Source organism: Mandrillus leucophaeus, unplaced genomic scaffold, assembly GCF_000951045.1.
Source record: "Mandrillus leucophaeus isolate KB7577 unplaced genomic scaffold, Mleu.le_1.0 Scaffold165, whole genome shotgun sequence".
Lineage (NCBI taxonomy): Eukaryota > Metazoa > Chordata > Mammalia > Primates > Cercopithecidae > Mandrillus > Mandrillus leucophaeus.
Window position 1 is genome coordinate 2,443,014 of NW_012101643.1, and position 19,898 is coordinate 2,462,911.

Genomic DNA, 19,898 nt, shown 5'->3' on the forward strand with positions numbered 1-19,898 from the left:
TAATTAATTCAGTAAATCAAAAAATGTTTTCTAGTATCAGTACCAATTTAAATACAATAAAGAATAAAAAGAAGTGTAAATCACAATCCTGGTTCTTAAAGGGTTTATATCTAGTTGGGGGCACATGTCACAGTCACATAAAAAACTACTGGGCACTGCCATACAATGTGTGGGTCAAATGCCAAGATGATCTCAACATCCAGGAAAGGGAAAGGTCGCCACAAACCAAAATGGAGAAAGCTAACTGAGAGGGAGCATCTTCAGCTGGCTCATGGGGAATGGATTGGAGCAAACAGACAGGAGGTAAGACAGTAAGCAACAGGGTCAAAAGACCTGGAAAATAGAAATGCCAATATCTGACCTATTTCTTAACAATCACGGAATAACAGCTTCAAGGTCTAACCTTCCCAAACAACCTCAGAGAGATGAAGCAGTTTGTTTAAAGACATTTGAGTTGAGTAAGAACACAGGACTGGAACTTCTTTCAGGTCAATGTTCTTTTCACTAAACCACAAAGGGATCACTAAGACATAAAAGCTAGACTCTAATGAAGAGTCACCTGTCCCTTCCTGTTTCTACTGCCCCCTCCTACTGTTTCCACTAGGCAGAGATAGCAGAGTGGTTAAGGGCACATGCTTGGTAGACTTGGGTTCTATCATTTACTTGCTGTAAAACAAAAGGCAAGTCATTTAACCTCCCCAAGCCTCTGTTTCTACACCTGTAAAATGGGGATAACCACAGCATCTATCTCCACCAGGCTGTGATGATTAAATGAGAAATGACATAAAGTGCTTAGCACAGTGATGGCACATAGAAAGACCTTATTAAATGATAGATATTATTACTTTCACCTGTTTGCTTCTTCCTAAAATGCTCTCAGTGTCAAATCTATCAAATCCACCAAAGGGACACCATAGAATAGGCATAAGAATCAAAACCCTGCCAGCTGAAGAACACTCTATGGCTAGAAGAGTCACTGGCAGTTCAGAAGGAAGCAAACAAGAACAAGGGCACGGAGTCAGAAGCGAGCCTCCTGGAATGTTCAGACGACAGATCAGGATGGGAGGGCAGTTTAATATCTAAGTGAACAGGACGGAATGACAGACTAATGAATTTCAGTTTTATTCCATATGCAAAAACAAGTCACCCTGTGGAACTTCCAAACTGGGAAGGCTCATGATGGATGCATACAGGAGCACTGGAAAGCAGCAAGAATGAGGGGAAGACAACTGACAGGGGAAGTGGTGAAACTGGGCAACCAGGCCCTGCTAATGTGCCAGCTGAGGGACTGGGAAGGAAGACACGCCTCCAGGGATGCCATCAGGTAATAATGAACAGGTCCATGAAGGGGGATACACGGTCCTTTCCTTGTTATGAAAACTAAATCAGCTCTGATACTGGTTTCTGGAAGATCTCCTAAAGGTTGCAAAAAAGTGAGGAAAGTTGGATGACAAAGTTAATTATCATCAAAGCCCCGGCCAAATTCCTCCAATTTTAAATTCATATTTTCATAGGAAAATCTATCCAGGAGTCTTGGGTATGCTCTGTATGGATTAAATTATGCTCATCCACAGAGTGACCGAGCTTAAAAACACCATGGCTAAAACTATCACATACACTTTCCAAGGCAAGGGTCTATTTCTTTCGTCTGTTTATTGTAGTCTACAGCTAACAAGATTCATAATACCCTCTCAACAGTGAGCGTTCGACGCAGCCGTAAGGAACTGACAGGAATTTTCCTGTCTTTCCCTTTCCCTAGAAGGATTTGTGAGAAGACAAAATAAAGAGCCTTCTCAAATTTTTTAACTTATTTCATAATTAATAGAAATAGCTAGAACCTGGATCCTTCCCATCTCATCCTACTTCATACACCAAATGCAGTACTTTTTAACAAATATTGACAACAGCAGCTTCAATTTTTCAAAGCCTCATCCTCCCACCAGCCCAACCTGCTGCAAACACACATTACCACCTTCTCACACTTTCTAGCGGCTCTGCTAATAACACTATCAAAGGCAGAGAGCTGTTTCATTTACATGCTGTCTAGCCAAAGACATGGGCAGATGCCTCAGGGGTCTTATTAAGATGCTCACTTCATAGTTTCCTGCCATGATGAGTTTAGCAAACTTCCTTGATCCTGCAACATTACAGCGCTCTCCAATGTTAACAAAGTTGGTGTACTGTCCAATCCTGAAGGGCTCCAGACCTTAAAAGGAGAAGCATTTTGAAAAATTTCTGCAAATGCATATGGATGACATAAGACAGACAGACGCAAATGTATTCAGTAAGAAAGAGAAGTTCCTGCACCACAGCCCATCTGAGCAGACAGGAGATCCAATGTGGAAGCAGGGCCATAGTTGTCTCTAGGGAGATTCAAATGCAGCAAAGGCTATTTGTTACATCTACATTTACAACCAGACTCTCAAAAGAAGAAATATTTCAGAGTTTTATGCTGCAAATAACCTCAAGGACCTAATCATACCATCTCTGAGAAAAAAGAAAAAATAATCATCAACCCCTACTTAACCAAGAGGCTGGGGCAAAAATCATGGACAAAGTTAGAATTGAAAGAGAGGTGTTCCACAGCTGTCTGCTCAGATATTAGCTTGAAGCTATATGGAGTAAGCTTTTTCAATCCCACCAATGGTGTGTTTACAACATTACTTCATTTCTTTGATCCAGAGGCCTAGAACCCATAATAAACAAGGCAGAATCAGGGACCCAGGTTGAGACCTGAGAGACAGGAGTCACTGTGGCAGGTCTACCACTAATGAGCTGGCTCTAGGTAAGCCAGGCGGACTTCTGGTGCCTGTTTCCTTATCTACCAACATCGTAACATCTCCCCTGCCACTGGCCAATTTAGGGGCAAATATCCGATAATACATGTGGATATATTACACTGAAGTAAAAACATACAGTGTGAAGCATCACTATAGAAAAGGCTCTGAACTGTTTTTGTTCTATTCATTATGTTTAAAATATTAGGAGAGCCAGTCTCAAACGTACAGTGTGAAGTAACACTATAGAAAAGGCTCTGAACTGTTTTTGTTCTATTCATTACCTTTAAAGTATTAGGAGAGGCAGTCTCACTAGGTGGTTATAGGCAGGTTCTGGGGACAGACGGCCTTGGGTTCAAATCACTTACCTGAATGAACAACCTTGGGGCAACTTCCCATATGCCTCTGAGTTTACCAAGACAGTAAAGTGTCTGCTTTATACTGTTATTGTAAAGATGAAACTGAATAACATTGATAAGCACAGAATTAGCACCCACAATCACTGCTTTCATTGCTAATAAGAGAAAATGGCTTTTAAGACCTTTGTCAAAGCATGGGCTGAGGAAGAAACAGCTATGAGGCAGAGAAAAATAATGACTATAAACTGCGTCATTATAAAAGCATTCCAGGCTGCTTGGTGCACTGAGATTATCGCTTTCCATGCCCAGTATTGGCTTATGGTTTCCCGTCCACCCGGCAATGATCCTCATGGCCCCAGCCTTCCATGCTAGTCCCAGGGTATGCCCGATCTTAGTCTGACCCTGAGGTTCCCAGGACAGGCAAGCAGGGAGCCAACATTTCAATGCTGACATTTCCGTGTGACTCCCCCGCCAAAGCATCTCACACATAGTGCGAATGATCTATTATGAATGTGAAGTACTCGATACAAAGATCACACTTCTCTCAAGCTTGTGGTTTATAAAAGAACAATTTTAAATAGCACATCTGATGTCACTCTTTTAAAATCTGATGGAAGGTGACTGTTTAAAGCAATTTAGCAATAGCATATGACATTCAAATTGAAGAAAAAATTCTTTTATTCTTACATGTAAATTATTTTTTTAAATCTTACGTAAATGGCTCTCTTGTTTCAATTTTGGCGAAGGCTGAATGTTTTCCACCCTTAGTGCTTGGCTGAAGTAATGCACTAACATTAAGTTCTAGGGATGAAATAAATAAATTTTCCTGCCACACTTCTCTCTGATAAAAGCCACTGTTTCCAGAGAGGGAGTATCATAAACCATGAATCCTACTTTTCCTAATCTCATGCTCTACCTTCTGGAGTATTTAAAAAAAAAAAAAAAGGCTAGCCTGAACATAGTTAGTATTTATTAACCCAACTTCACACTCACTGATTGGGATTAATTCTGTGCTATGTTCTGAGTGAGAAAAGTAGACACTACTTTTGCTGTCATTTGTAATTTATTTTACCTTTCATAGGACAACATATGAAACAAAAATATTTCAATTCAGAGAGATGTTAAATTCTAAGCTATTAGGGAACATAATTCCTCATATGTGTTATTTGCAGGTTCTCTAAAAAATCATACTTTTTCTGCTTGAAGTTACCATTTAATATATCATGAACATACCGAAGCAAAAATATGAAATTTAAAGTTATTTTTCTAACAGTTGGCCAGATGACCTAGTTTAGTAACGTTCCTTGTTTGAACACAAAATTAATGCTGAAAAAGGTAGGCTACGTACCTCAAAGGATTGTTGAGAACCAAAGAAAAAATAAATACCACAAGTCTTTGTAAAGTCCTAAACATGTGGTAAATGTAAGATTACAACAAGAATATTTCAGAAACAAACAATTTTCCAGGATGATGCTGCTGCCATTACCAAACATTACACCTTGGCAGTTTGGAATTTTCAGTAACTAATTTCAACCTGAAAATTAAAATTGTTAGGCTGTGGCCAAGAGTATGTTTTCAAAACAGTGGACAATAAAGATAGGACCATCGAGCCACCACCAAGGACCCTACCTGGGCAAATCACCTGGGCCTTCCTTCACTTTTACCCTAAAGTTGATGTCATCCTGCCCCAGCCCTGGAAAAACAAGGGTTCTTCACTGGAATTCATGTAAGTGCCAAGAATATATGGATTCTTCTTCAACCTAATAAGCAAGCTGCCTAGCACAAATATCACTACCACTTAGAATAGTCACATTCTACAAATGGTTTCTGAAATCACGAATACCAGGTCTTTATGACTTACCAGACAGTAACATATGTCCTTCAAAAACAGTGGCAGGTGGAACTCTAGGCTTACAATTTTTCACAGCTTCAGCAATTTCCCTGAGTTGAAACAGAAAACGCTATTTCCATTAATTCAGAATAAAATATATTTAATGAAACTAATTTCAAAACTAATTTTTAACTATGAAATTGTCTATTTAACATAACTATATATATAGTTATATACTTAATTCCAAGTGTGCAGCAACAATTATGCCTTTTAGTTTTCTCAGCAATGCAGAAAATTAATCTATAAACTGCACCTTTTGTGTGCCTGCCCGTCGGCTATGCGCTGGCTGGGTTGTTTTTACTTTCTGAGACGTGAACCTGGAGCTACATGACAGTTTGCACAAATGCAAACTGCAAACTTCCTTCCACCTTCCCCACATCCACAGATGTCTTTTACTCTGTCAAATCTACACACACACAATCCTCGCTTCCTACTCAAAATTTGAGCAGAAAAAGGATTTCACCTTTGACAAGAAGGAGCAGGCACAAGCAGAGGGGCTAGGAGAGGAGGGAATTAGGTCCAGCGGATCTGCTTTTACTACAGCACACACACAGTAGGGCGGGTACACAGCCATAAAGCACTAAAACTTCAAAATAATTACTCTTAAAGATTTGTTTTAGTAATTCACACTCCATTGAACCTTATCAGTTCTAATGAATCATGTTTTTGATCAACCAGAAAAATCTGGCTACTCCACTAAATTTATCAGGACCAGTAAGAATTGCTCTACTCTACTGTCCCCAAATTAGAATGTGAATGTCTAAGTAAAAGAAGCAAACATATACACAGAGATATAAATATAGATACACACAAACATACACACAGACATTTAAAACAACTCCTCTTTTTAAAGAGGAAACAAAAACAAAAAGAAATAGTTGCTGATCCAAAGATAAGCGACATTTACTGACAGCTTTCAGAAATTATTTACAAGATATTTTAAAAATTATTATTTAGGCCAGGCGCGGTGGCTCACGCCTGTAATTCTAGCTTCTAGCACTTTGGGAGGCCAAGGCGAGCGGATCACGAGGTCAGGAGACCAAGACCATCCTGGCTAACAAGGTGAAACCCCATCGCTACTAAAAATACAAAAAATTAGCCAGGCATGGTGGCGGCGCCTGTTGTCCCAGCTACTCAGGAGGCTGAGGCAGGAGAATGGCGTGAACCTGGGAGGCAGAGCTTGCAGTGAGCCGAGATCGCACCACTGCACTCCAGACTGGAAGACAGACCAAGACTCCGTCTCAAAAAATATATACATATATACATATACACACACATATATATATATATTATTTACTAAGAGTCTATCACAGCAGTCAACAAAAGCAGTGAACTACAAGGTAACTCGGTAGAGTGAACATATTACACACATGAAAACAGACTTGAAACAGTGAGATGACTGGCTGGAAATATGATCATCAGTCACTCCAGGGAAAAAAACAAATATAAACAGCCCTAAACGACATTCCAAATCACTGAATTCCAATCTTCCTAGAAGCTATAAAACTCTAAGGAATGAAACACACGGTCATGCTCGTTTCACTCCCTTCCTTCATATGCTCACTTGAAAACATGAATTAAGTAACCACAGTGAACCAGGCAAAGTGAAGACGCTTCTCCTGACCTCAAGACACCTGCTGTCTTATTGTCTTTTCCTTCCACGAAGGAATCTAATGGAGGCCTGTATTTGCCCACAATAAATATGAGCTGTCCTCTTTGAGCATTCAAATATTACTCAGGTATTTAAGGATAGAATATCATAATAACTGGGATTTATTTTACATAATCCAGGGGGAAAAGTTGAGGGACAGATGAAATAAGAATGGAAAAACATCGAAAATTATGGCAACTATGGGACAGGCATATAGAGGTCCATTTTATTATTTCTCTAAAATTTTTCATAATATAAAGATGTATGAGCTTGTTAGGAAGGGCTGCCATAACAAAGTGCCAAAGACTGGGTAGCTTAAATAACAGAAATGTATTTTCTCATAACTTGGAGGACAGAAGTCTGAGTTGAAGGTGTCAGGCAAGGTTAGTTTCTTTTAAGGCCTGTCTCACGGCTTGTAGCTAGTTATTTCTTCCCTGTGTGTTTACATGGTCTTGCCTCTGTGTGTGCATTTGTGTCCCGCTCCTCAAAGGACACCAATCATATCGGATTAGGTACACCTGTACGACCTCATTTTACCTTAGTCCCCTCTTTAAAGGCCTTATCTCCAAATACAGCCCACATTCTGAAACAGTAGGGGTTAGAACTTCAACATACAAATTTTGGAAGGACACAATTCAGCCCACAACAAAAGGTACATATTTAGAGTATTATCTGATTGTCCACTTGGTTTTAGATATATTGTCTACAGGTGATTATTACCTGATATGATCTGGTGTTGAACCACAGCATCCTCCAACTATATTGACCAAGCCATCCATAGCAAAATCCTGCATTTAGGAAAAGACAAAGTTTCAGCAAGTTCATCTGCATTCTAAACTCATTCCCACCAATTCAACATAAAAGCCATCTATACTTCCTGAACAACTAAGACTATAATAAAAAGAGAGTCAAACGTACTTAACTCTGGATATAAAGATGTCACATGCCCTAGACATAGGATAAAAGCAAAGAATAGTTCAGATGCTGTGAAATCCTTTATACCACTTAAAATGCAGTGAGAGGCTGGGTATGGTGGCTCACACCTATAATCTCAGCACTATGGGAGGTCAAGGCAGGAGGATCACTTGAGGCCAGGCATTTGAGACCAGCCTGGGCAACATAGCAAGACTCCATCTCTACAAAAAATTTAAAAATTAGCTGGGCATGGTGGCATGTGTTTACAGTCCCAGCTACTCAGGAGTCTAGGTGGGAGGACTGCTTGAGCCCAGGAGTTCGAAGCTACAGTAAGCTATGATCACACCACTGAACTTCAGCCTGAGCAACAGCTGTCTCAAAAAAATAAACACAAAAAATAAAGTTCAGTGGGAGATTTGCCTATCTAATGATTTTTTTTTACCCATATGCTGAGCTGAATGAATGTGAGTTGGATAACACATCTTCAAATAACACAAATAGAGTACGGATTTTTAAATTTACATTAATTTTTAAAATGTTTAAATAACAATTCAGTTCCTCTGTCACACTGGCCACAATTCAAGGGCTCCAAAAACCGTATGGTAGTGGCTAGATATGGGACAGCATGAGTCGAGTTTAACCACAGGCTACTGAATAAAGAACACCATAACTAAGAGACAAAGTCAAGGAGCTGAGAAGTCAAGAGTATTGGAAAGATCGTCTACAAAGATAATGATATCATAAGAAGTAAGTCAGAAATAGCTTAAGAGAGAATGTCAGTGAAACAGAAGCTAAAAATTCACGGAACAAGGGGAAAGAGACCCAGGGATTAGTAGCTAAGTGCAGTAAGAAGCGGCGGTGGACAGTATGGTCTCATGACCTAGGATTAAACAATGGCCAGTGTATGACAGACAGGGGAGAACGATGGGGGTGACAATGGGAGGCCAGGGGGACATCTACTCCACCCAGCAGTCTGAGGGGTGTGACGGCAGAAAGCTACAACTTGGGAAGGCTGCAGGGGAAGCAACATCTCAGAGGAGAGCCAAGTCTCAATTATTTGTTTGGAGTGGACCCCAGTGAGAATTTTCCAACAGCCACCAGTGCCAGCTGAGGATAAGGATGCCGACAGTTAGTCCTCCCCTGTGCCTCTAGTACCTTAATTTGGGGTAGCTAAACTTTTCTTTGTTATATGTACATTGGGATTTCTCCAGGGAAAATTCTCCTTCTAAATACTCTAAATCTAAAATTCAACCTCTCTGCCTCTCTTAAAAAGCCAGTGAAAGGAGGACCCCTGACCTTTAGGTGCTTGGCCATCGTAGAAGGCGTTTCATCATAGTCACCAAAGGTGTTGGGAAGACCTGAGAAAGGATAATTCAACTATTATTGCAAATTGCCTTAACAAATATACATTGTATTTTTAAAGACTTTATGTTAATAACTATATAATTTTATATTTATATTAAATGATTACTTGCAAAAACACACACATAATATTTACACAGTAAACAAAGAGATACCACACCTCCCAAAAAACTTAAACACACACACACACACACACACACACACACACACACAACTGCAGAGGAAAATGAACTCTATTATTTCTTTTCCATCTGAAAGAAAAGATTCTATTCACTGTTAGGCAGAACAGAATGCCCCCAGCCCCACCTCTTCCCATAAGGGAAATTCATTCATTCTTGTTACACAGCCGCTTGGGGGTGGGGGTGGAAGTGGAAGGAATACTACATAACCTTTGAACTAATTAATGAGCAACTAACATGCCATTAAAAACCAACAAAAATCAGCCAGTCTCCTTTCGAATAAATTTTCCCAAGTAAGACTTCAGCTTGTAACAATCCAGTTTCTTGTTTTATTTATTATCTGCTTCCAGTTATCTTACTCCTGGTGGGAAATAAAATTTATTGTGCATTAAAATGATATATTTGGAGAAAGAAGGCTAAAAAACGACTTTTCGCTCTAAGTAGCTAAGCAGTGATCAAACACATTCACAGGGAAATCTGGTTAACCCTGAACAAATTACCAATATTCAATGGGAAGTTTGAGAACTGTCTACAAATATCTTCAAAAAATTTCCATATAATGAACTGCAAGTCCAAGCTTTCAGAGAATAAAAAGGTAACACCAAACAGGATTCTTCTTTTGCTCTTCTACTAATAGAATGGACCAGAGAAAAGGGGTCTCTCTTCTCTTCTTTACACCCATCTTTCTGGTCACGTCCACAAGGCTTGCGCTGTCACCAAAGGCAAAACTCTGGTCAGTTATGTGACTAAGCTCATTTCCAGAAGTTCTGTACTGTTCTGAAGCTTCAGGGTGAGCCGAACTTCCCTCAGGTCTACAGGGAAACACTGCACCCAGATACCCTTCATTTATTAAGTGTCAACTATACCAACACCTGCAAAACAAGATCTTTATTCACGCTCTCTTACCTCATCTACGCCATGTCTTATGTTACTTTTATCTCCCCATGTGTGACCCCCTTGAAACACATACCTGCATTGGGATAACAGAGGACATAGGCTGTTGTACATTTTCCAATCATTTCAATAAAAGGTCTCATTTCAGCTGCACCCAAAGCACAATTTAATCCAATGCTAGAAAAACAGAAAAAACATATTAAAAACATCATCTCTCATTCATATTTATGCATATAAGTTATATATAGAGACAATATATCTAAAACCAAGTGGGTAATAAATCTCATTCAAAGCACTTTTATTCAACTACCTTCAAAGCCATCTCATTGAGGTCCCCTGCAGCACTAAATATTTTTGCCAATGTCTCCATCTTCAGATAATCTTACAGCTGAAAGACCCTGCCTATGGATGGACTCCTTAAATTAGTTCACATGGTATACTGTGGGGCAGAAGTATCAACAAGCTAACACTGCTTAAAAAAAAAAAAAAAAAAACTGACCTGAAAGCAACATTTAAAAGGTGGGAAATCTTGGAGGCAGAAGGAACATGGAATGGTGGAAAGAAGCTACCCTTAAAGTCCAGGAGACCAGGACTTAGGCCCCACCCCACAGGCAGAGACCCTGCTATCCTAAAAGGTTGTCAGTGGGTGGCGGGCCTGAGGTCTTCCAGAATTTATGAGCCAACTGCGAAGTTACCAGACTATGTGATCTCTAATGTTTTCACATTTTACTTTTTTCCTTTTACTGTGATTCCTAAGTGCAATGTGGCATCCTAGACTGGATCCTTGAATAGAAAACAGATTATCAGTGGAAAACCCTTGAAATCTGAATAAAGTCTGGAGTTTAGTTAATATAGGTTAAATAGGCCGGGCGCGGTGGCTCAAGCCTGTAATCCCAGCACTTTGGGAGGCCGAGACGGGCGGATCACGAGGTCAGGAGATCGAGACCATCCTGGCTAACATGGTGAAACTCCGTCTCTACTAAAAAATACAAAAAACTAGCCGGGCGAGGTGGCGGGCGCCTGTAGTCCCAGCTACTCGGGAGGCTGAGGCAGGAGAATGGCGGGAACCCAGGAGGCGGAGCTTGCAGTGAGCTGAGATCGGGCCACAGCACTCCAGCCTGGGCGACAGAGCGAGACTCCATCTCAAAAAAAAAAAAAAAAATATATATATATATATATAGGTTAAATATCCCTAATCTGAAACGTGGAAATCCAAAATACTTCAAAATATGAAACTTCTTGAGAACTGACATGACCCACAAAAGAAATGTTCATTGGACCGTATCAGATTCCAGATTAAGGACACTAAACTGTAAGTATAGTGCAAGTATTCCAGAATTCGAAAAACTCTACAATCCAAAAACACTTCTGGTCCCAAGCATTTCAGATAAGGGATACTCAAACTATAGTAATATACTCTTAGTTTTTACAAAAGTACCATAGTCATGCATTACGTTAACATGAAAACTAAAAGAATATAGAGAAATTCTCTGCACTATCTTTGCAACTTTTCTATAAATCTGAAATGATTCCAAAATTAATTTTATTTAACAAACATCCAATACTCATTCATTTAAAAAAATTCAGCAAACTAGGAATAGGGGGAAATTTCGACTTGATAAAGAGTATGTAGAAAAAACTTTCAGCTAATATCACGCTTAATCATGTGAAACTAGATGCTTTCCTGCTAAGATAAGGAACAAAGCAAGGATACCCACTCTCATCGCTTACTCAATATTGTATTTGAAGTCCCTATGCAATAAGAAAAGACAGAAAGTAAAAGGTACACATACTGATCGGAAAGGAAGAAATAAAACTGTCTTTGTTCACATATGACATGATCGTTTATGTACAGAATCCCAAAGAATCACTAAAAACTCCTTGAACAAGCAATTATACCAAGGTTTCAAAATACAAGGTAACTATACAAAACTCAATTGTTTACTTATATACCAGATATAAGCAATCAAAATTTGCAATTAAAAACACATGCCAGGTACGGTGGCTCACGCCTATAATCTCAGCATTTTGGGAGGCCAAGGCAGGTGGATCACCTGAGCCCAGGAGTTTGAGACCAGCCTGGGCAACACAGCGAAACCCCAGCTCTGCAAAAAATAAAAAAATTAACCAGGCGTGGTGGCACACACCTGTAGTCCCAACTACTTAGGAGGCTGAGGCAGAAGGATCAATTAAGCCTGGCAGGTTGAGGCTGCAGTGAGCCATGATCATGCCACAGCACTCCAGCCTGAATGACACAGCAAGACCCTGTCTCCCAAAAAAAAAAAAAAAAAAAAACCCACAAAACCATTTACACTAGCATCAAAACAAAAGAAATACTTGGATCTATATGAAAAAAAAAAGACATTAAAGTGGATCTAAATAAATGAAAACATATTTCAAGTTTATAAAGAGGAAGAGGAAGACAATATTGTTAAGGTATCAATTCTCACACTTGATCTATATTCAAAAGAATCCCAATGAAAATCCTAGCAGTTACTTTGTGACTATCAACAAACTGACTCTAAAGTTTGTATGGCGAGACAAAAGACCCAGAATAGCCAACACAATAATGAGAGAAAAAACAAAAGTTGAAGGACTGACCTATCCAACTCCAATACTTACTAAAAAGCTCAAGCAATCAAGATGATGTGGAATTGGTGAGAGACAAACAGATGAATGGAACAGAATAGAGTCCAGAAATAGAACCACGCAAATATATTCAACTAATCTTTGACAGAAACAAAGGCAATCCAATGGAGAATGGATATTCTTTCCAACAAATGGTGCTGGAACTATTGGACATCTGCATTTGAAAAAGTTAATTTAGACACAGACATTACATCTTTCACAAAGACTAATGGAATGGAACACAAGACGTATATATAAATTGCAAAACGATTAAAACTTTGTAAATAACACAGAAAAAAGTTACATGATCGTGGGTTTGGCAATGAGTTTTTAGGTAAAACACCAAAGGTAGGGTCCATGAAAAAAAAAAACTGATAACTAGAACTTCACTAAGATTTAAAACTGTTCAGCAAAAGAGAGTATTAAGAGCATGAGAAGACAAACCACAGGCTGGGAAAATATATTTGCGAAACACATTATCTGATAAAGGATTTGCTATAGTTTGGATGTGGTTTGTCCATGCCAAAATTCATGTTGAAATTGAATTGCCAATGAAACAGCGTTGGAAGGTGGGGCATTTACAGATGATTAAATCATTAAGATCAAACCCACCAAGTGAGCTCCCTTGTTGCATGCAATGGCGATGTTCACATAGTGCAGAGGCGAATCTGCGTTACACAGAGCAATGGTAGGCAGGTTAACATAAAGACGCCTCCACAAGAGGCTGCTGGTCAGCCCTCAAGTCAGTAACCACAAGAAGCCGTGGTTCCCGGAAGGCTGCCTGGATCTGGTTAGTGAAGGTTCCAGAAGTGAAGCGGCCAGGAACTAGAGTGGCTCCAGTGGCAGCAGCAAACTTCAGCATGGCCCTCTGGTCAGTATTCCTGGAGGATATGACACTGACATCAGCAGGGTTTTTAATGGCAACAACGGCACAAGCTGCCAGCAGAAGCTTCTCCCAGGTCCTCTTCAGATTTATGATGTAGATCCCATCATTTTTCCTTTATAGAGGTACTGTTTCATTTGGAAGTCAAGATTGGTGCCACCTAAATGGGTTCCTGCTGCAAGGAACTTAAGGACATCCTCCTCTTTCATTTGCAGGGCATCCAGGGCTCCAGACATTATGAAAGTTTCCCTTTAAGTTACAATGGGAATCCAGAACACCAGATGGACTCCTCTGTGAGTAGCGCAGAAAGGCCACGGGAGATTTGTTCATAGTTGCTCCAACTTGGAGGCAACCAAGATGGTCTTCAATATGTGAATGGAAAAAACCCGTAGTACATCTTCGCAACGGAATATTATTTAGTGTTAAAAAGAAACAAGTTATCAAGCCTGCAAAGACATGAATGAACCTGAAATGAAGATCACTCAGTGAAAGAAGCCAGTGTGAAAAGGCTACATACTATGTGGTCTCAACTATATTCCATTCTGGAAACAGCAAAACTTTAGAGACGGTTAAAAGATTCCTTGCCAACGAGCCGGGACAAAGAATAAATAAGTGGAGCACAACAGATTTTGGGGGCAATGAAACTACTCTGTATGATACTGTAATGGATATATGTTACTCATGATACATTTGTCAAAACCCACAGAATATACAAAACCAAGAATGAACCCTAAGGTAAACTACAGACTTCAGTTAATAATAATGTATTGATATTGGTTCATATTGTAATAGGTGTACCACACCAATGCAAGCTGTTCATAATAAGAAAATTTTGAGACTCCATCTTAAAAGAAAAAAAGAAGAGAAAACTCTGTCTCCTGTTTTCAAAACCTAGATCAAATGTCACCTTCTTTACAAGCTGTCTCTAAATCCCACAAGAACTCCACTACCCCATGTATTGCCAGATTTTTATTCATAGTTCTGTATAGCATTGTGTATTTTATATTTTAATTTACTTATGCATTTCTCCTCGTGTGGACTATTCCACATTGGCCTGTATTCCAGGACATATAGTAGTATTTCAATAAATATTTGATGAATTACCAGTAATATAAAGGCTCTATCCCACTGTTCTATAGTTCGTGATAAGCGCAAGTCAGTAAGCAAAAGTTTCCTACATATATGTAAGAATATGTATCCTTTTCACATATTATTTGCTGCCTTCTATCTGCCCCTACAGTCTGTAAGATTCATAGCGAAATAGAGAGCAAATACATTCTCTCTGTGAATGGACTGCAGTTGAAGTCACAGGATTATTTTTTAAAATTTTTAATTAAACACTGAGTGGATCAAAAGTCAGAATAAACTGAATGTTTCCTTGAGAAATAAAAACATAAATTATTTAGACCTCAATAAAACCTCCTCTTGGGACTCCTGGAGGTGAGGCAGTGGCAGGAAGAACGTCCTCTAAGGGGCCCTGGAGAACTCTCGGCAAACTAAAGACTCCAGTGACACCCAGGACAACACAGAGGTTTTACCTAATCGCCAGGAAAGACTACATCATCATTATTAAGATCTTGCATTGGTGTGGTACACCTATTAGAATGTGAACCAATAGCAATACATGATTAGTAACTAAAGTCTACAGTGTACATTAGGGTTCATTCTTGGTTTTGTATATTCTCTGGGTTTTGACAAATACATCATGAGTAACATATATTCATTACAGTGTCATTTACTTAACCACATAACAAATTCAGACTTAGCAAAGGGGCGGGAAAAGAGAAAGACAGTGAAGGGAGGAATGCTCCAAACACTCACGGATAGGTACAAAAATTTAAATAGACTAGATAAAATTTGTCTTCAGAGACCCCTACACTTCCTACCCTCAGTTTTTCTGTTAAACATTTATTACATCCCTACTATGTGCCAAGAATTCCACTAAACACTAGAGAAATAAAGATGAAGAGACTGCTCAGAAAAAAACTCATAAGCTGTGAAGAAGGTCATCTACAACCAGTTCAAGACAACGATTTTCTTAACTGTCAGGCCCAATCAAATGTCTATTAATGCACTTTAAATTAATAGCACCTTTTAAGAAACCACAATATGACATTAAGTCAACCGTAAGATGCGCTCTGTAATTACAAACATTTAAGTGTGAAAAAAAAGAACATCACATAATTGATAAAATGTGATATAACACAGTGGTTAAAAGTATGCTCCTGTCCCCAGATTCTCTATTTACTTCACCTTGGGTGAGTTACAACCTCTGAGTCTCAGTACCCTTCTTGTTAAAATGGGGACATTAATACCAGTACCAACCCTCAAGGTGTTACTGCCAGAATTAAAGAAAGAACTCACACAAAGCACTTAGAACAGAGCCTGGCACACAGCAAACTCTCAACAAATGTCTACTACTCTTACTTTTTATGGCAAAGGCTAAAATAAAAGTAAACAAAGAACATCGATCTGGGCTAGTCAGAGAGGGAATGTTCTCTGGAGGGAAGATTCTTGAGATGAGTCTTAAAGGCTAAGAAGAAGTCAGCAGAGTGAAGAGGTATGGTGGACGGAAACGGGGGAAAAGGGGAAGGGGACCAGCACAGCTTCCAGGCAGGAGGAATAGAAGAAGAAAGCCCAGGAAAAAAGAAAAAATTCCAGGCAAAAAACGGTATATATACTCAGATACTCTTCCATGTCACTCAAAGTACACGATTTAAAACATTTTGATATGAAAAATAAAACGTAAATAGGGAGATATTTTTAAATAGATTGTAAAAGTCATGTTAATTTAATTATTCAGAGACAGGGTCCTGCTATGTTGGCCAAGCTGAAATACAGTGGTTATTCACAGGAGCTATAGCCTCCAACACCTGGCCTTAAGAGATCCTCTCCTGCTTCCACCTCCCAAGTAGCTGGGACTACAGGCACACACCACCATGCCAAATGCCATATTCACTTTATAGATAAAAACCTGAGCTTTAGAATTCCCACCTTATTCCCTGACTGACTGCTTCTGGTTGCCTCATAAATAGGAGTGGCACTGCCCTAAAATCTGCAAAGCACTGCAAACTATAAAGGGCACACCTACGGACAAACAGGCAACCATATGAGAACTTTTCCAGTCCCCCAGATTGACCCATTTAGGCAGCAATCTTCTGAATCCTTTTGGGAAAAGTCGGAAAGTACTTAAAGGAAACTCAATATAGAAGTGGTGCAGTAAAAATATGTGGAAGCAATCCCCTCCCAGGTCATATTCCACAGCCATGAGAAAAGGTTCCCCCATAAAGAAAAGAAGCTACAGAAAGATGGATCACTCACCAGAGTGGTTCTGCATGAGACAAGCTGATGATAAATGCCTCTCCTGTCTGTCCAGAAAGAGTCCGTCCACTTTTATCAACAATCGTCCCTGAAATCTGAATTGACAAAGTAAACAAAGTCAACAATACAGACTCAAGAATATAGCTATAAAGACAAAATCAAATGAACAAGCTGACTTCCTTTGCTCCTTTACAAGGAAAAGAAATGTGGAACTCAAATTCAAAGGGAGCACTTTCTATAACAGTCAGAACAGACATATGCCAAGAGATCAGGGGAAGAGGCAGGAAGCCACAGAGACAGAGACAAGGCAAAGTCACTGAGGCAAAAGCAATGACTGAAACAACTTTGGAATTCACACATCCAGTCTTATTAGAGGCAGTTTTCCCAGAGATAACATCAAGTTATCCTGACCTCCTGCTGTTAAACATGGGACTTATCTAACACCCTTGTCTGGATTCAATTCGCTTCTCACCAAGCAATTTTAGGACTCAGCAGAGAGGTCTGCCTACTGAGTTAATAAAGTGGCAGTCTGGTGTCTTCGGTGTTGGCTATGTGGCCATCAGCATGCAAGGCCACCCTCCTTGGGCCTTAATGAGACTGAGCCTTGAAGCCTTTGGCTTCAAGGACCAATACAGTGGGCTTCTTTTGAACAGCTTGCCTTTCATCAGCTACTTCTAGATTCATTTTCCTTACCTCTCCAGATATAAGACTGTTATTAGTCTAGAAGTGGTGGGAGGGAAGTGAACAATGGAAGTTAAAGTAGGTGAGTTCTAAAAGATACTATTAATAGTTCTACTATGCAAGGTGGGGAAAAACATGCTCAAAAGGACAATTAATAGAAGACAGAATGTATTGTGCAAACACTTTAGAACTTACAAAGATAGGCCGGGGAGCATATTTCTCCTCAAAAAGGTTTTGGAGTGCAAACACAGCTGCCTGTCAGGGAAAAAAGAAAGAACGTCTTTATTTCTGAGACTGTTTCCAAGATTAGTCTAACTTCCTGATTAGAATGCACCCTTTTCTAAGACCTCTTCAGATAAGATATACATCAAGCTCTCTGGGAAGAAGTGTCTTCCTTATAAGGCACAACTCCAGCACCCCTTTCTCAAGTGTAATACTGTGCATATTAAAACAAAACAAAAGCTGACTGAGAGTTCACCTAGGAACTAGTATTTCCTCTGACGAAGAGCTAAAGGGTATTCTTTCTTCCTTTCCTCAGTAAAAATTAAAAATAAATAAATAACACTCGGGAGGCTGAGACAGGACGATTGCCTGAGTTCAGGAGTTCAAGGTTGCAGTTGAGCTGTGATCATGCCACTGCACTCCAGCCTGGATGACAGAACAAGACTCTGACTCAAAAATTAATAAATAAGAATGTCCCTGCTTTTCGCATCCTTTCATACACATGGTAGGTATATGAACCAACAGTATCCATCATTGCAAAAAACAGCATCAGCTTAGATTAGGTAGTAAAGGTGCAAATCCTATGTTATTCTGTGCTGTTCAGTCCACGTATTAAGTTCCAGGTAATGGATCTTCTATTTTTATCATTTTATTTCTTGATTTTAAGATATGTATGTTTTCACAATTAATTCTCTGAAATCAGAATGCAACCTGTAATTAACGTGTACCTTTCCTGTGATGGTAGGTTTTTTTCATGTAAAGTTACTAATTCAATAATATCAGAATTTCCTCTTCAGAAATAGACAAATTGATCCTAAAGATCTTATGGAAAACAAACATGTAAGAATAGCCATGAAAAGGGGTATCTGGAAAAGGGGATGGGACTCAATGAAAAAAAAAAAAAATCTAAGCCTACCAGTTACTCAGACATATTCTAATGTTATGGTAAATGGTACAACAGCGTCACATCAGCAGACAGATTACTAGAAAACACTAGATCCAAATGCACTCCAGAATTTTGGATGATAAGGATAATGTTCCACATCATTCCTATCACTGTGAAATAACAGGATGCTTAATAGATGGTGGTAGGAAAACTAAACTTTAAAGGAAAAAAGTTAGCTTCCGATTCTATTTCTCACTCCAAAATAAATACCAGATGCATCATGAGGGACATTAGTTCCATATAATCAGAATGTATGCCACACATTTGAAAACTTAGAAACTCAACAAAACATATCTTTAATGCTTTATCCCCTCATGTTAATCCCTCTTATTTCTAATCTAAACAATACCGTGACTCTTTGCAAATGTATATACGAATCTCATTTCAGATATATTCCTTATCTTGTTTGTTACTGCTCTCATTTTCAAAATGTATATCTGATTTCCTTTTCAAATTATAATTTGTTTACTGGAGATTCACAAAACAATTTCTAAAAAGATATATAAAAAAGAACCCAATGAAAAGTCATGTGTTAAGAACAAGGTAGGGTGGTCATCCAGCTTCAGGCCGGTAGTGGCTCTCTATGTTCTTCCTGCTTGCAAGTACTTTAGAAAATGATCTTTTTGAAAAGTTCAAAAACTCTGGACCTGTGGTCTGATTCCCACAATTAAACATTTAATGAAACTGTAAAGTACTAGGGAGGAAAAGGCCATTTTTCCATTTTTTTCTTCTCTTCAACTGAGGAGTGCCTCTGTAACTATAGTCTCCCCCTCCACAATAAAAAAATAGAATCTGTAAATTCAACCATACAACATTTAAGAAAAATTCTCCTACACCATTAAAACGCACACACAAACACACACCACCACCACACTACCACCATCACCACCATAAAGTCAAATGTCAAACAAACTGGAGGACAGTAGCTGCTGTTCATTATTGAGAAGAGCCTCATTTTCTCAGTAAAGGACTCAATTTTAAAAAGCCAAAGTCCAATAGAAAAAAAGGACAGAAGACGTAAGTCATAGAACATGAAATATAAATGGCTCCAAAACTGAAGAAAGATGATCAATTACATTAGTAGTAAGAAAAATACAAATTAAAACTACAGTGAGGCACCACCTGTCAAACTGGAAAAGGTCAAATAGTTTAATAATACACTGCACTAGTGAGGGTGTTGTGAAACCAG

At 39.1% G+C, this 19,898-nt stretch overlaps 1 protein-coding gene across 2 annotated transcripts in view; it reads right to left on the reverse strand.

The window, feature by feature from the left end:
- MTR (5-methyltetrahydrofolate-homocysteine methyltransferase) overlaps positions 1–19,898 on the reverse strand; it is a 103,011-nt gene that overhangs the window by 64,401 nt on the left and 18,712 nt on the right. For both annotated transcript variants that reach the window (XM_011976376.1, XM_011976375.1), the window contains exons 7-13: positions 17,737–17,796; positions 16,861–16,955; positions 10,105–10,205; positions 8,890–8,951; positions 7,399–7,466; positions 4,998–5,077; positions 2,094–2,206 (exon numbers count right to left, since the gene is read on the reverse strand). In XM_011976376.1, coding sequence (XP_011831766.1) covers positions 2,094–2,206; positions 4,998–5,077; positions 7,399–7,466; positions 8,890–8,951; positions 10,105–10,205; positions 16,861–16,955; positions 17,737–17,796 — 579 coding nt within the window. The remainder of the gene's footprint in view (positions 1–2,093; positions 2,207–4,997; positions 5,078–7,398; positions 7,467–8,889; positions 8,952–10,104; positions 10,206–16,860; positions 16,956–17,736; positions 17,797–19,898) is intronic.